This window comes from Gekko japonicus, unplaced genomic scaffold, assembly GCF_001447785.1.
Source record: "Gekko japonicus isolate JY-2015 unplaced genomic scaffold, Gekko_japonicus_V1.1 scaffold710, whole genome shotgun sequence".
NCBI classification, from domain to species: Eukaryota; Metazoa; Chordata; class Lepidosauria; order Squamata; family Gekkonidae; genus Gekko; species Gekko japonicus.
In genome coordinates, this window is record NW_015167559.1 from 156,024 (window position 1) to 171,196 (window position 15,173).

Sequence of the window (15,173 nt, forward strand, 5' to 3'; positions counted from 1 at the left end):
CTGTATTTCTGCACAGTTCTCTTTTCTTTCTAATCAGCTGTCCTATATATCTCCATGCCACAGTCCCAGCCCCAGGATCACCAAGTGCTTATTTACCTGGCAAAAATGTAAAGTTGTATGCTATTTTACTTGGCCTTGGGTGGCCAAGTGGTGAAATTCTTAGACTTTGGACATCTCAAACCTTTCCCAGATATCTCTGTTATAAAATAATCATTTACTAATTTGAAGGACTAGGGGAACCACAGCAATAATTCTCTCCCCACCACTGGGAACAACATGAGTAAGGAAGCTCAAGTTCTTACCTGTAATCTCCTTGCCTTTTTACTCCCCTTCACTGGGCACAAAGTATACCAGTGTTGCAATGTTGCATATTATATTTATGTAGATATTTATATTCCATATTTTCTCCCAAATGAGGACCCAAAACAGGTTACAACCCCATTCTCCCCTCCTCCATTATATCCTCACCAGCCTAAGAAACATTTGGCTGAGACAGTGTGACTGGTCCAAAGTCATCCAGCAAGCTTCCAGAGTGGCAATTTGAACCTGGGTCTCCTAGATCTTACTCTGACATTGGTTTTCAGTGACACGCTGGCTTTGAGGCTGCTGCCATCACAGGAACACCAAACGTTATTTTTGTGTGCAGTGGTATTACAAGGGCCAGACTAACCCTTCACATTTCCCTTTGGGCCAGGCTTGAGTGAATGGATTAGTCACACTGAATGAAGGAGATTGATCTTTCTCTCCACTATGTGTCAACTGTATCCCCCAATCTCTAAGAGTTGTATCCCAGATACTAGCAAAAGTAATTTAGATCTTTTCAATGCCCCCCCCCCCGTGAAGTCCCTTCCAGCCTCCAGAAACTACATTCTAGGGGTCATAGGACTTGCCTGAATTAATAGCCATACATGGCAGGGGGCAACAGAAGAAGCCTGAAATGACCATATCCTACTTCTGTCAGAAGCAAAGATCCATGCTTTACACTGGCAGTAAAAAAGATTAAAAACCCTTTGTTCCAGCAATTTATTAGGGTTGCCAAATCGAAAAAGCTTACCGGCGGGGGAGCATCCTGTAGCTCCGGGAGCCGGCTGGGGATGTGTGCGCGTGCGCGCTTCGCGCTCTAAACTCTTCCGGAGCATCACCGGAAGTGATGTCACACGCTGGGGTGGGGCCATGCCATTTGAGGGGAAAACTCTTTGTTTTCCCCTCAAATGGCGTCGCCCCGCCCCCAGCGTGCGACGTCACTTCCGGGTGACGCACACACGGAAGTGGGGTTTCCCCCGGGCCAGGGCTCGAAACTGGGGGGAATTCCGCCCCCCGGGGGATTTGGGAACCCTACAATTTATAGACCCTACAATTTATAGACCCTCTCCTCCATTCACACATCCATTCAGTCATATGTATTTTACTCATCCTTTACTAAGCATCCAAACTCTGCAATGGAGACCTAAATTTTCAGTGGTGATACTGAGAAATAAGTGACATCTTTATTGCTTAATGGTGGTGTAAATCAAAATAATGTGATTTTTCCAACTATTAACATTTTTCAGTAATCTGAACAACCATGCCATAGGTTATTTTAACCATGCACTTTAAAGTTATCAACAATGCTTGTATCAAGATATTTATTCAGTGAATTTTATTTTTAATATTGTTAATTTTCAAACATCAATAGCAGGTAGAGAACTTATGAAGTAGACAAGTTATGAAGCAGAGCGCTCCATGTAGCTCAATAATCAATATAATATGATCCTTTTTAACATCTGTATATTCAATGTTAAGTATGGAAGCCAATATCAGTAATACTGTTAAAATCTGGATGCTTGTGAAACCCCTCATTTGCGAATGGTACAGCTGATCTATTTACAACCACCCCAACATTATCAACATAAGTATTAAAATGGTCATTTTACAGGAAGGAATGTTCATTAGCATCACCATTTATAGTGACAAAAACAGACCAGAAATGAATGGGAGGGGAAATGATACACTAGCTGTTTTCTAATTTACCGTTCCATCTTCCATCAGTTTTAGACATGAACCAAAATCTGCTAACCGAATATGTCCATTCATATCCATTAGGATGTTGTCTGGCTTGATGTCCCTGTAAATGAAATCATTTGGGTCATTCTACATTAATTCTTATTACATGTGTGGACAAGTATAGTAAAACATTTGACATTTTAATCATTTGTACTTTGTTTTTGGTACATTCCAAACTGATACACATATCTTTAAAGTTAACTCATCCTTTACACACATGAAGCTGCCTTATACTGAATCAGACCCTTGGTCTATCAGGGTCAGTATTGTCTACTCAGACTGGCAGCAGCTCTCCAGAGTCTCACACAGAGGTCTTTCACGTCACCTACTACCTGATCCTTTTAAATGGAGATGCCAGGGATTTAATGTGGGACCTTCTGCATGCCAAGCAGATGCACTACCACTGAGCCACAGCTCATCCCCAAAGGCAGGACTGTAATCCAGTTAAAGAAATCTTAATCATATAAACTTGCATCCAAACATACATTCCAAAGATTTAAGGGACCTTAAGTTTTTTTACAAGGGGGCAAGAATTTCCACTGATTCTCACTCCCACTGCAGACCCCCACTTTCCCCCTTATCCTGCCCTTGGGGGGTCCAGTGGCTCCAGATAACAAAATTTGGCATGTGCTCTATATGAAAGAGATTCGGAAGGTGTAATTAGTACAGGAGCAGGAGTGCTGCCTAATACTACTTATAAGGAGCATGACTCACCAGTAACCAAGCCAAGTATGATGTTTGTCCGACTAGGGACCCCAGCCCCCCTGGTCTGGGAGGGAGAACCCCCCGATTTGGAGCAGGCTTCCCTCCTGCCGGTCAGCTGGCCAGTGGGTAGAAATCCTGACCCCAAATTATGTTTTTGGGCCACTTCCAGTAAGACCGGAAGTACTACCCCGATGTGATGACATCACCTGGAAGTGATGTCATCACAGTGGAAACATCGTGCGTGGATGCTCTGGTATTTGGGGAATATGGTTTTGAGGGCAAAAAACCAGAGTTTCACCCAAAAACCAGAGCATCCCCCCCACGACATTTCTGGTGTGTTGATGTCACTCCCAGGTGATGTCACTGCAACAGGGACATCACACAACATCCTTCCACCTTCCAGAATGTCCCCCAAAGCTTCCCGCTGGCACAGGTAAGGGACCAGGCAACCATATGTCTGACTCTGATCTGGAAGCCTGAGGTTCAAATGCTCACTCTGATATGGAAGCTTTGTTAGCCAAATTGCCTTAATTAATTAATAAGCTTGGGGAATTATGAATACAGTCTTTAATAATGCCATCTGGCTGCATGGCAACAGCTTACAAGGTGACCTAGCACCAGTCACACACTCTCAGCCTAACCTACCTCACAAGGTTGTTCTGAGGATAAAATGGAAGAGAGGAGAATTATGTGAGCCACTTTGGGTCTCTATTGGGAAGAAGGCATAATATAAATGAAGTAAATAAATAAATTAAATAATAGAGAATTGCACTGGCAGTTAATCTGCATCCAGGCCCAATTCAAAGACCTGGTTATTATAAGCTTTAAAGTCTTGAACAACCTAGGACTAGATTACTTAAAGAATGGCCAGTTCCTATACAAACCTGCCTCCCAGTTGAAATTAGGTTGAGAGAACCCTATCTGCATGCACCACCTTCTGAAATGAAGTGGGTGGCCAAACAGCCTCTTCTGTTGTGGCACATCAGATCGTCAATGCATTCTGTACAGCCTGGCACTGAATTTGCTGGGAATTCACTGCTCAGGAAAGATTTTGCTTTCTAATACCCAGGCCTGTCCTTGGAGTTGTTTAATACCCAGGCCTGCCCTGCACCCAATTTTTGAGCTTTTCATTATATATTTTTATAATGATATGTTTTAAATGTTTTGATGTTTATGGTTTTATGGTTATTGTTTTTGTAAAATATACATACTATTAGCTGTCTCTGTAATTTATTTGACTGAGAGTATGGGTGATTCCTGAAAGTGGTGGTGCTACAGAAAACTTTCTTTGACATGGTGGCTCAAAACAACCAGTGAGAGACATGTGCAGCTTTGTAGGTGTAATGCAGAAATGAGAACACAGAAATACTAGAGTAACATGCAACCCTTAATTTCCAATTGGATTGGAGAAATCATCTGATCTATTTGATGGGTTAGGCTTGCCAGCACCTAGGTCTGGGCGGAGGATCCCCCTTCTCCTCACCACGGACCAGATGGCCAGTGGGGAAAACCCTGCCCCTAAACAGGGATGTTGTCGCATGATGTCTGACATGGTATCACCTGGAAGTGATGTCATTAAGTTACGGATGTCATATGTGGACATCATGCGTGGACACTCTGGTATTTGGGTAAACTCTACAGTTTGAGGGCAAAAAAACCCATAGAGTTTCGCCCAGCTACCAGAGCATTCCCGCTGTGGTGATGTCACTTCTGGGTGATGTTATCACACTGGGCATGTCACATGATGTCCCTGCCCACCCTCAGAACGTCCCCCAAATCCCCTTGCTAAGGTGACAAGGGGACCTGGCAACCCTATGCTGGGTGCTCCCCACAGCAAACAGAAAAAAGTCACAATATGCTGGATGAGGGTGGTCGTGACTGGTTGCACATGCTGCGAACTTGCATTATTGATGCTACCTAGAAGGAGGAGGCAGAGGATGAGGAGATTGGATTTATGCCCCACCCTTCACTACCCAAAGGAGTCTCAGAGCGGCTTACAATCGCATTCCCTCCCCCTCCCCACAACAGACACCCTGTGAGGTAGGTGGGGATGAGAGAACTCTTTTGAGAACAGCTCTGCAAAAATTTATGACTGACCCAAGGTCACACCACCAGCTGAATGTGGAGGAGTGGGGAATCAAACACGGTTCTCCCAGATTAGAGTCTGCACTCTTAACTACTACACCAAACTGGCTCTCAAGTACAAACTACAAACACCTTAAGTAGTCCAATAAAAAGATTTCCTGTAAACTACTTGTATCACTTGGTTTCTTATAATATTTATGTAATTATTTACTTCATTTATACTCCACATTTCTCCTCAATGGGGACCCAAAGTGGCTTATAATATTCTCCTTCCTCCATTTTGTCCTCACAGTAGCAACCCTTAGAGATCATTTTGGCCCTCTTTGCCTCCATTTTATCCTCACAACAATGGCTGGTAGGTTAGGCACAGGGAGAATGGCCCAAGGTCACCCAAGCAAGTTTCCATGGCAGAGTGGGGATTTGAACTTGGGTTTCCCATATTCTAGTGCAATACTTTATTTACTTTATCACACTGGCTCAGATCATTACAATATTAATGCCTTGATGTATGAATACTTATCAGCATCAGTAAAAGACAAAACAATTCAGGTATATTGTTGCCCTTTTCATTATAATGTTATATTAAAAACAAGAGGTACCCTATTCTGGCAATTTAAGGTATGTCTTAATAATTATAACCAAACCCAACATGAACGCAAACATTTTCTGCTGCCAGAATAGGATGTATAATCAATTTAGCAGAGCAGCTAGTCTTCTATGATTCTAAGTAACACATATACAAGAAAACTGGTATTTTTAATAATTTCTCCTAGAACTAGTTCTCCTCTCCAGAATTCTTTCTAAAATTACTAATGGATCTCCTTTAAGGAATCTGGCTTTAGTTCCTTTATGAAATTTAAATGCTAATAAAGCAAGAAATAACAAACAACGGGATATACATTTACCAGCCAACATACGCATGCCTTGGGCGTACTCAGTTACTTAAGTTTATTCACAAAAACACACACTCTTCAAATTTTGGCCAAGGAATGCACGCCCTGTCATGTTTCACTGCACTTACAAAATGGTCTCTTTAAAAACACATTGGTTTAATATAAAAAACAGAAAAGGAGGGAAGTAAGGGGGGAGACTTTGACACTGTGTTTCAAACAAGTTAGCTGGTAAGAATGACAGTAAGATATAGAGTTTGGAACAGATTATTTATGACTACAATATAATTCCTTATCAATAATCCAGAAGAACTGTATAGTAAAAGCATGTGCCAATGCATAGACACTGTACATTTGCAATGTACATGGCACAGTTTTTAGATTATTTATCCTGTACCTACACCTTAAATTTATGTACAATATTTTGTACCACTTTTACCAGAATTCCAAGAGTGAATAAAAGCATTTTTAAATCTCCAATATATTAAAACATCGTACGACGACACACCATCAAGCTTACAAAATCATTTGTGAAAGACGGGACATAAAACAAGCAACAGTCTAAAGAACTGACAATATGGAATGTTCTCACACATAGGTGAACTAAAACAAATAGATTTTGCTAGTTATCAAAACATTAGCAAGAATTTGTGTTTTTGTTCTGCCGCACAGTCAAAGCACCAAACTAATGGTGGTTTTTTGGGGGAGGGGGGATTCCCAGGTTCTGGGGTCACTACTGAGAAAGCTCTAGAGAGGTGCTGTGGCTCAGTGATAGGTCTGTTTGGCATAGAAAACATCCCATGGTCAATCCCCAGCATCAGGCAATGTGACATGAAAAACCTCTACTCAAGACCCTGGAAAGCCACTGTCATTCTGAGTAGGCAGTAGTACCCTTGATAGACAAAGGGTCTGATTAAGTGTGAGGCAGCTTCATGTATTCACGTGCCTCTGCAAAAGATGGTAGCTGAAGCAGGGCTTGTCCAGCTGATTTCAAACTTCAGGAAAATAACAGAACCATCACTTCTTGTTAAAGATGCCATCAAACACCATGGAATGCTCAATCCTGGCTGCAACACCTCTCCAGTTGCAGAATCTAAATATTTTCTCTAGATACATAACATTTCAGTCTTCTTAATGGACAAAGTGCTCAGCACTGTTGCACACCCCAACTCCTTCCCACAGCCTTAAATATAAGTTTTAGGCCAATTCAGACAGGACATATCTAGTACTACCCCTTGCCTCAGGAAGTCAGGTCATCTACATGGTGTGAAGCTTAGCCAGTGTTAGACAAGAGTCATAGAAGGCAATGGCTGCACTTGTGAACCAATGGTGACTTCCTATGGCTCAAGAGAGCCTCAAAGTCTAAGGCTAAGGCTCAAGAGAGGCTCAAAGGTAGGTTTAATACAGAGTTTACATCTACTTTCCTTCTCTGGCTGTTTTCAGAATAGGATTGCTCATCTCATGAAAAAATGAAGTAATGACACTATCACAATTATCCATTGCACACACATACACCTTTCTTCCAAGGACCTCATTCTCTTCCCTTCCATTTTATGATGTGTAAATGGGCCCCAACAAACCTATAATCCACCACTTCAGAAAATGTAGGAATAAAGCCAGAATTACTAATGCCTATATAATTTGATCTTTACCAGAAAATAAAAAGGAGAAAGTTCAACGGGAAGGAAACAGATAACAATCAGGGACCACAAAGAAGTGTAGGGCCTATTGTGATTGTTTGGTATGGCATGGATTTGTCTTTTACATAAGGATCCAGTTCCCTTGGATTCTCTACTCCAGCAAAAAATTGTCACCATGTAGGGTTTAACTTGTTATGGCCCAGACTGACTGTCCAGAACACTTTGATTCTCAGTTGCCACAGTGTGTCAGCAGAAGAGTTGCAATACTACAGCCTACAAGGTAGAACTACGGAATGTTCTTTGTCTGTCCAAGGCAAGAATCTTTCCCTTCATCACTTTCCCTTGAGCATCCAGCTATATGGAAAATTTAACCAAACAGCTAGGATTAAATGTGTAAAGATTTATTCTAAGCACAAATAGAGCTAAGGATAGAGGGTCTGATGTTGTTTGTCAAGCTGGACGTTCAGTAGAAAAAACATAAGTTCTAGGGAGTTAAAAAGTTTGCACAGTTGTGTGATGTACAACACTCTGAGATATTTTGGTCCTAATAAAAGTTATTATACCCTCCTCCGGTGGGGTGTGCAGTGGAGGCATCGGCGGTGGCGGCAACGGAGCGGCAACGGCGAAGCGGAGGGGAGTGATGGAGTGGCTGAGGCGTGCCCTGTGAGCGCAGCATTGAGTGGCAGAATCCGGCAGAGGCGGAGTCACAGAGGCGTGTAGGCGCAGTGCGACGGAGCCAAAGGGACGATGGTCGGAGCCGCGGTGGTCGCGGGACCGTGAACCGGATGAGCCAGCTGGAGGAAGCCACTGAACCGGAAGAGATCTGCCCCAGGGCATTGGAGGTGGAACGCCGACATCCAAGGCCGCCGGAAGGAGCCAGACAACAAGCCCTGCTGCCGGGTGCTGGTAGGAAGTCACCCCCCTCTATAATTGTGGCCCTAGTTAGGAACCAAATTGTGTGTAAAACGCTCAGAGACCCTTTGGGGTTCGAGCAGTATATAAATTGAAGGATAAATAAATAAATAAATAAATAAATAAATAAAATAAACTTTGTGGAATTTACCTGTAGGACAACATGCCTACTTGCAACCTATGTACAGCCCCCCAGTTGGGGTGGGGGAACCCCCACTTCGGGATACCCACCCCCGCTTTGTAAGAAACTGACAGTGGGGAACAAAATGGCGGCCACATTGTGCCGCTCTAGCAAGTCTCTATGGAAGCCATCATGATGAAGGCTACAGCGCCACAGCCAGAGGCCTCCAAGAAGCCACAGCCATGTGTTTGCCAGCCAGTTCTCCCTAACCGTACAGGGTGGCCAGCAGGAGTGGGCACTGAGTTTGGTTTTAAACTGGTTTTATCTATGTTTACAACTGTCTAGTTATATTTTATCTTTTGTAAGCCGCCCTGAGGGGGGTGGAGGGGGGGGGCTTAGAGAACACATTTAACTTTAACTTCAAATGTGTTTTCCAAGCTACTGCCGCCGCTGCCACATGGGCTGGCTTCACTTGGAAAAAGGACAAATGCCTTCTGTAAGCCAAGACAGTTTGCACAGTGGCAGAAGCGGGGGGGGGGGCTTGGAGAATGTATTTAAAGTTAAATGTGTTCTCTAAGCCCCCCCCTGCCACTGCATAGACCAATGTAGTGAGCGCACCAGCACGGATGGGAGGTGGGGGAGCAAGCATTCTTCAAGTTGTCCCTGCTGCCGCACAGGCTGGCTTAGTTGGAGAAGGCCTTTGTCTCTTTAAATCCCTTCACCAAACCAAGCTGGCCCTTATGGTGGCAGGGGCGGGGGTGGTCTTGGATAATACATTTAACTTTTACTTTATATATATAATTTTTATTATTTCAAATAAACAAACAAACACACACACAAAAGAGTAGTAATATCATCATATCTCTTATATAACCTCATACATGTATAAATGCCCATTTCCCCACCATACGATCACCTAATATTTTGCAAGTCTATATTTTGTAGTTCATATTTTAACTCTTATTCTATAAATCTAACTTTGAATATACCTTAAAGTTACATAATCACAAAGATCTATAATATTTGCATCTCTATTGATTAACAAGACATGTTTTCTTCTGCTTAAACATTGTCCAAACATTCTACAACAGTCTTCTGTATTTAACTATTAACTATTAACTAAATTTTATACCATTCTCCATACTCAGATCCTACTCAGATACTGTTCTCATTCTATTTAATGCTAATTTTTGACATCAATAAAAGAAAATTTTCTAGCCTGCCTCTTATATCAAGCTGCATTCTTAATATCAACTTTGCTTATACATTTTGACCTACTTTTCCATTTATTACATGTATTCCCTATACATTCTTTCCCAATTACACAAATTAATGGGATCCTTAAACCCATCTTATTTATATAACACCTTTTTTATCCAATTAAATCCTTAATATCTTTATAAGTTTACATCTGTGCAATCTTCTATTATAGGCCTTATCTAAATAGAAGTTAAAACTTTTCAATATATTTCTGTATCCAATCCTAATCAAATACATTCATTAATATTCTATAAAATAATCCCCCTTTTCCCAATTTAGTCTCTTATAATTAATAATAACATTTATTATAAGAATTCCCAATTCACTTAAAGTTTATATTCCCTTGTGGGCTATAGTTTTGTAGCTATATATGAAAAAAAGATTCAATTATAGTCAATATTGATCAATTACATGTACATAAAGATTCCCTAGCCCGTCTTAGTCAGTTCCATTTAAGCAAAGGTTCCCTAAACCAATTTATAAAGCTTAATTCTTTTCTTCTTTTTTAAATTTCTTGTTTTTAATAAAGTCTTAATTCTATGTCTCTTTCTCTTTTAAGTCCCTTTTAAGTAGAGAGGATTAGAGCTTGCCACCCGTATTCAATTTTTAGGGTAGTTAAGGATTTCATAAATTCTGTTGCCTCTTCTCTCTGAAATATTTTTCCCTTTATCACTTTGAGGGTTGCAGTGTTTGACAAACTTTTGGTAGTTCTGTTATTCTCACTGTCGATTGAATCAGCTTGAGTGTAGTGCTGTTCTACATCTTGTTCACTTTGTTGTAGGGGTTCCTCTCTGTGGGTTAAATCAGCTTGATTGTAGTGCTGTCCTGCATCTTGCCCATTTTGATATTTAAGTTCCTTTTCTCTATAGGTTAGGTCAGCTTGATTGTAGTGTTGTTGTGTTTCTTGCACTGTTTGGTGCTGGAATTTCTTTATGTTGCTTGTAGTTTGATTTGGTATAGCGCCTTTTTTGTCCAATATTGGCTCGACAGCCTCTTTGACACCCAGATTGACTGCATCAACGATTAAAATCTGGAACTCCTCCCATTACAACTGCAGCAGGCTGGTTTCTGTGGGGTTGTCTAAGCATGTATCATCTAGCATTTTTTTCTGTGTGTCCTGGTCACCCATTTTAACACAATATCAAAGGCCCCAGTTCAGCCCAGCAATGTTCACAGTCTCTGCAAATTATTTGTCCATAGAGTCCTCTAAGCTGACCGCATTTACCAGATAGTGGCTCTCATGGAGTAATTAACATCCAAGAATCTTTCAGCACCATTTACGTTCTTTGCAACTCTAGACATAATAAGCTCCTCCGTTCTCAGCAATGAAGCGAGATGTCATAAAAAGTTGCCACAAGAGAAACCAATTCAACTCTAGAAATATTTCTTTCTTTCTTTCTTTTTCTAAAGAAAACTTTATAATCTTTTTGTAGAAGCTCAAACAAAAGACCCTCTTTGCCCCAAGCGGTATTCAGATCAGCTTTCTTTTCATCAATCGTCCCGGCTGCTCCGCAAAGCCTTCCTTTCCTTGTCCTTTTAAAACTTTAACAGGGCTTAACCAAAAGGTTGTCAGTTTCTTTGACGTTGCTTTTACAGGTACTTACGGTGCGTTTCTTCATCGATATTATGGATGAGGCTAAATATAACTCTCTTGATTCTGGGGCGTTCACAGCTGGTGCAGTCATGGCTGCCATCACTGCTCTGCTTCGTTGCTTGCTTCTGGGACGATCCAGGGCATCCACCCGCTTGTTGCCTCAAGCGGGGGGTCCGAATCAAGTCCCTTGTGCCAGACCTCCCTCCAGGAGGTCCAGTGGAATTCGGATTCCCCCTAAAACTCCTCTAAAACAAACGAAGAGCTGGTGGTATCCGGGAATGATTCCCGGTATCAACCGTGTTGCTGTACCACACTACATTTAACTTTTACTTTAAATGTGTTCTCCAAGACCCTGCTGCTGCTGCGGTGCAGAACAGCTTGGTGAAGGGATTTGGAGACAAATTTCTGTCTCTTTCTCTTTCTTCCTTTCTTCCCTCGCTCCTTCCTCTCCTCTTGCCCCATCTATTTGCTTTCTTTCCACCTCTCCCCTCTTCCTTCCTTCCTCTCCCCCATCTATTTGCTTTCTTTCCGCCTATCCCCTTCTTCCTTCCTCTCTCCCTTTCTTTGCACTCCTCTCTTCCATCTATTTGCTTTCTTTCCACCTCTCCTCTTCCCCATCTATTTGCTTTCTTTCCACCTTTCCTCTTCTTCCTCCCTTCTTCCCCCGTTTATTTGCTTTCTTTCTACCTCTCTCTGTGTGTCTGTCTTTTTCTCCTTCTCTTTTTGTTTTTCTGTCTTTCTCTCTCTTGTTATGACTTTCTCTGTCTTTCTCTCTGTCTTGTCATTAAGGAGAGTGATCAGATCATATAGCACATAGGAAAAAAACACCTGATAGTGTTTTGCCAGGCCTTACAGGCAAAGGTGTGATAAGGGCCAGTGACTGGGAAAGGAGGTTGGATTGTGTCTACACAGTTGTAGTTGTGCTATAATCTGCCCATTTTGAGTTGCATTCTGTGTGTAATGCTGCCCAGGAGCAGGTAAGCAGGGTGTGCATGCTTTTTTCTCCAAGCTGGAGCATTTGGGTACCCAGAAGTGGCGTGTTTTTTTCTGGGGAGGGGCAAGGTTTTTCCCCTGGATGTTGGGATGACAGCTATAATGCCAACATTGGGCAAGATACCACAGGACTGTTCTGCTAAAGTTTGTTGCTTTCATCCTGGGAGAGTAGCTTTCACCTGACACTAGACACGATTGCAGAACAGACGCCCTTGGTGTTGTGCGGAGGGGAAAGAGACCCACATCATCTCCAAGGACAGTGGCAGGAACACTCTGAACGCTGCCAGAGGGATTTCCAGCTATCAGGATCAAGGGCTAAACACAATTTCTTCCTTTCCCATGACATACACAGTGCAAATCTAAAGAGAGTTACACCCTTCTAAGTCCATTGCATGTGCTGTTTGCTTGTTCCTTTATTGTAATTGTTAAATTAAAGCATTTTATGTTTCTTAAAGCTTTTTGTTGTTTTTGTACTGGAAGGAGGCCTAAAAGCCTACAAGTAATGTAAAATGGGGTAAAGGTGGGGCTAGGAAGTGATATTTAAATTTGAAAGAAGGAAGTGACTTCAGAGGAAGAGGCTGGTTTGGGGGAGTGACCAGAAAGTGACATCACAGGAAAAGGTGGGCGTTTGGAGCAGTGTGCTGAAAGTGACATTACTGGAAGAGGGTGGAGCTTGGGAAGTGACATCACTGAACCTTTGACCTGGAAGTGACATCACAGGACATGACATCACAAAAGTCTCCTGGCTCCACCCCAAAGTCATCAGATATTTCCCAACTCAGGCCTGGCAACCCTATATCTAAGTGGGGACCTATGTACTACAGCTGAGTTAATATCTTATTTATTTTTATTTATAGGCCATTTTTCTTGATGAGACTCAAGACAATGCAATAGGACTGGGATCACAAAAAATAAAAATAATGCAAAAAATGTATCAGACATGATTTGCCATAAACAAAGCAAAAACAGAATTACAAAGGCAGGAAAATAAGATCAAAATAATACATATAATAAACAGCAGAATGCATGGCAATCCTGTTGACTTTTTAAAAGACTTGGTTTTTAATAAGGGAAGACGGCTACAGCAAAAGGGACAAACATGGCTACAGTAAAAGGAACAAATTAGGATGGAGTGGTGAGGTGACAGTATAACACTATACATTATGCAATTTTAGCTATAAATATTCCAAAGGACCTAAAGTGTACAAAAAAGAGGAACTAGAATGATCAAAAGTGTAGGGATCCTGTCATCTGAGAAGACACTAAAAGAGCTCAATTGGTCACAATTTTAACAAATGAGTATAAGAGACAGCAGAGTAAATTATATTTATGTATTACGTAAATTGCTAATGCAGAATTGGATGAGAGCTTTGACAATAGCTTGGTTCTATAACTTCAGATTTTTCCATCAGGTAGGAAATTTACCCACCACCATGTAATAATGATTTACGAATTTGGTGATATGAAAATCATTGCTGTTTGACAAAAAGGACATGATAACAAGAAAATGGCATTTTTCATTAATACTACAAGCCATTTTAAGGCCACAGGCTAGGATCTAAAGAACTCTAACAAGCACCAAGGGAAATTAGCAAAAATGTTACTAGCTGAATCCAATTTGTAAAGCTCAAGAACCAGATAATCTTGAGGAAATGAGATAAATAATCTTCAACTGAAACAAGACAAATTGCAACAATTACAGATGAGTATTCCAAAACACTGGAGGTTAACATATTATTCATTAATCAAATCTAATCCTGAATTACATTTCTTAATCATTTGCAGAGCTTCCGTTTCAATTTTCTGTTTGCAGAAGACGTTCAATGCATTATTCCAAAAAGCTCCCAATCTAATTCCAAGTACAGTACATAATGAAATCATTTAGCAAATTTTATGTATTTATTTGTTCAGATTATTTGTGATCACCTCCCCAGAAATCTGCTCAAGGAAGTTAACTTTTAGTTTCATTAATTAGATTCAGTTTCCATTTCCTTTCATTTGTAAGTGTATACATGCTCAACAGAAACACTGTTAACAAAATCAAACTGCTTTTAGAGAGAGTTTTCAGTGGTCATATTTTTAAGTATGGGGTATTGATCTGCACTTTCAGAAAAATCTGCCTCACTTCCAAGTTGGCATCAAAGCTATATTTAAAAATTAAGCAATCCCTAAATTTCAAATAGGGTTGCCAGCTCTAGGTTGGAAAATACCTGGAGACTTCAGGAGCGGATCCGGGAGAGGGCAGGGTTTGGGGAGGGGCCTCAGCAGGATACAATGCCACAGAGTCGACCATTCAAAGCAGCCATTTTCTCCAGGGGAGCTGATCTCTGTCAGCTGGAGATCAGTTGTAAAAGCGGGAGATCTCCAGGCCCCACCTGGAGGCCTGCAAGCCTGATTTCAAAAAGGCCCAACTATGGCAGTCAGGTGTTTCTCATTAGTAAAAATGGGCATGTGCTGTGATGAGATCTTAATCTTTCCTCCACTCTCCTGGATGAGGGGAATCTCTAGTTTGCAGTGAAGCACAAACCTGTTGTGAAATGTCATGGGTGACAACTTGCATCAAGATAGTTTTAGGTGGCCATGTTAGTCTGTAACAGTGAAACAAAATTTGACTCCAATAGCACTTAAAGACCACAACACAAGTTTCCAGGGTATAAGCTTTCGACAAAGTGAGTTTTGATTCTCAAAAACCTATAGCAGCATGAGCCAGAGTGGTATAGTGATTAAGAGTGGCAGACCCTAACCTGGAGAACAAAGTTTGATTCCCCACTCCTCCACATGAAGCCTGCTGGGTAACCTTGGGCTAGTCACAGTTCTCTCAGAACTCTCTCAGCCCCTCCTACCACACAAGGTGCCTGTTGTGGGGAAAGGAAGGCAATTGTAAGACGTCTGAGACTCTTTAGGGTAGAGAAAAGCAGGCTATAAAAACC

The 15,173-nt window shown here is 41.5% G+C and overlaps 1 protein-coding gene across 1 annotated transcript in view; it reads right to left on the reverse strand.

Annotated features, from left to right (window-relative positions):
• Window positions 1-15,173, reverse strand: part of CDC42BPA (CDC42 binding protein kinase alpha) — a 194,836-nt gene that overhangs the window by 124,993 nt on the left and 54,670 nt on the right. The window contains exon 6 of the mRNA XM_015413743.1: window positions 2,011-2,104. Coding sequence (XP_015269229.1) covers window positions 2,011-2,104 — 94 coding nt within the window. The remainder of the gene's footprint in view (window positions 1-2,010; window positions 2,105-15,173) is intronic.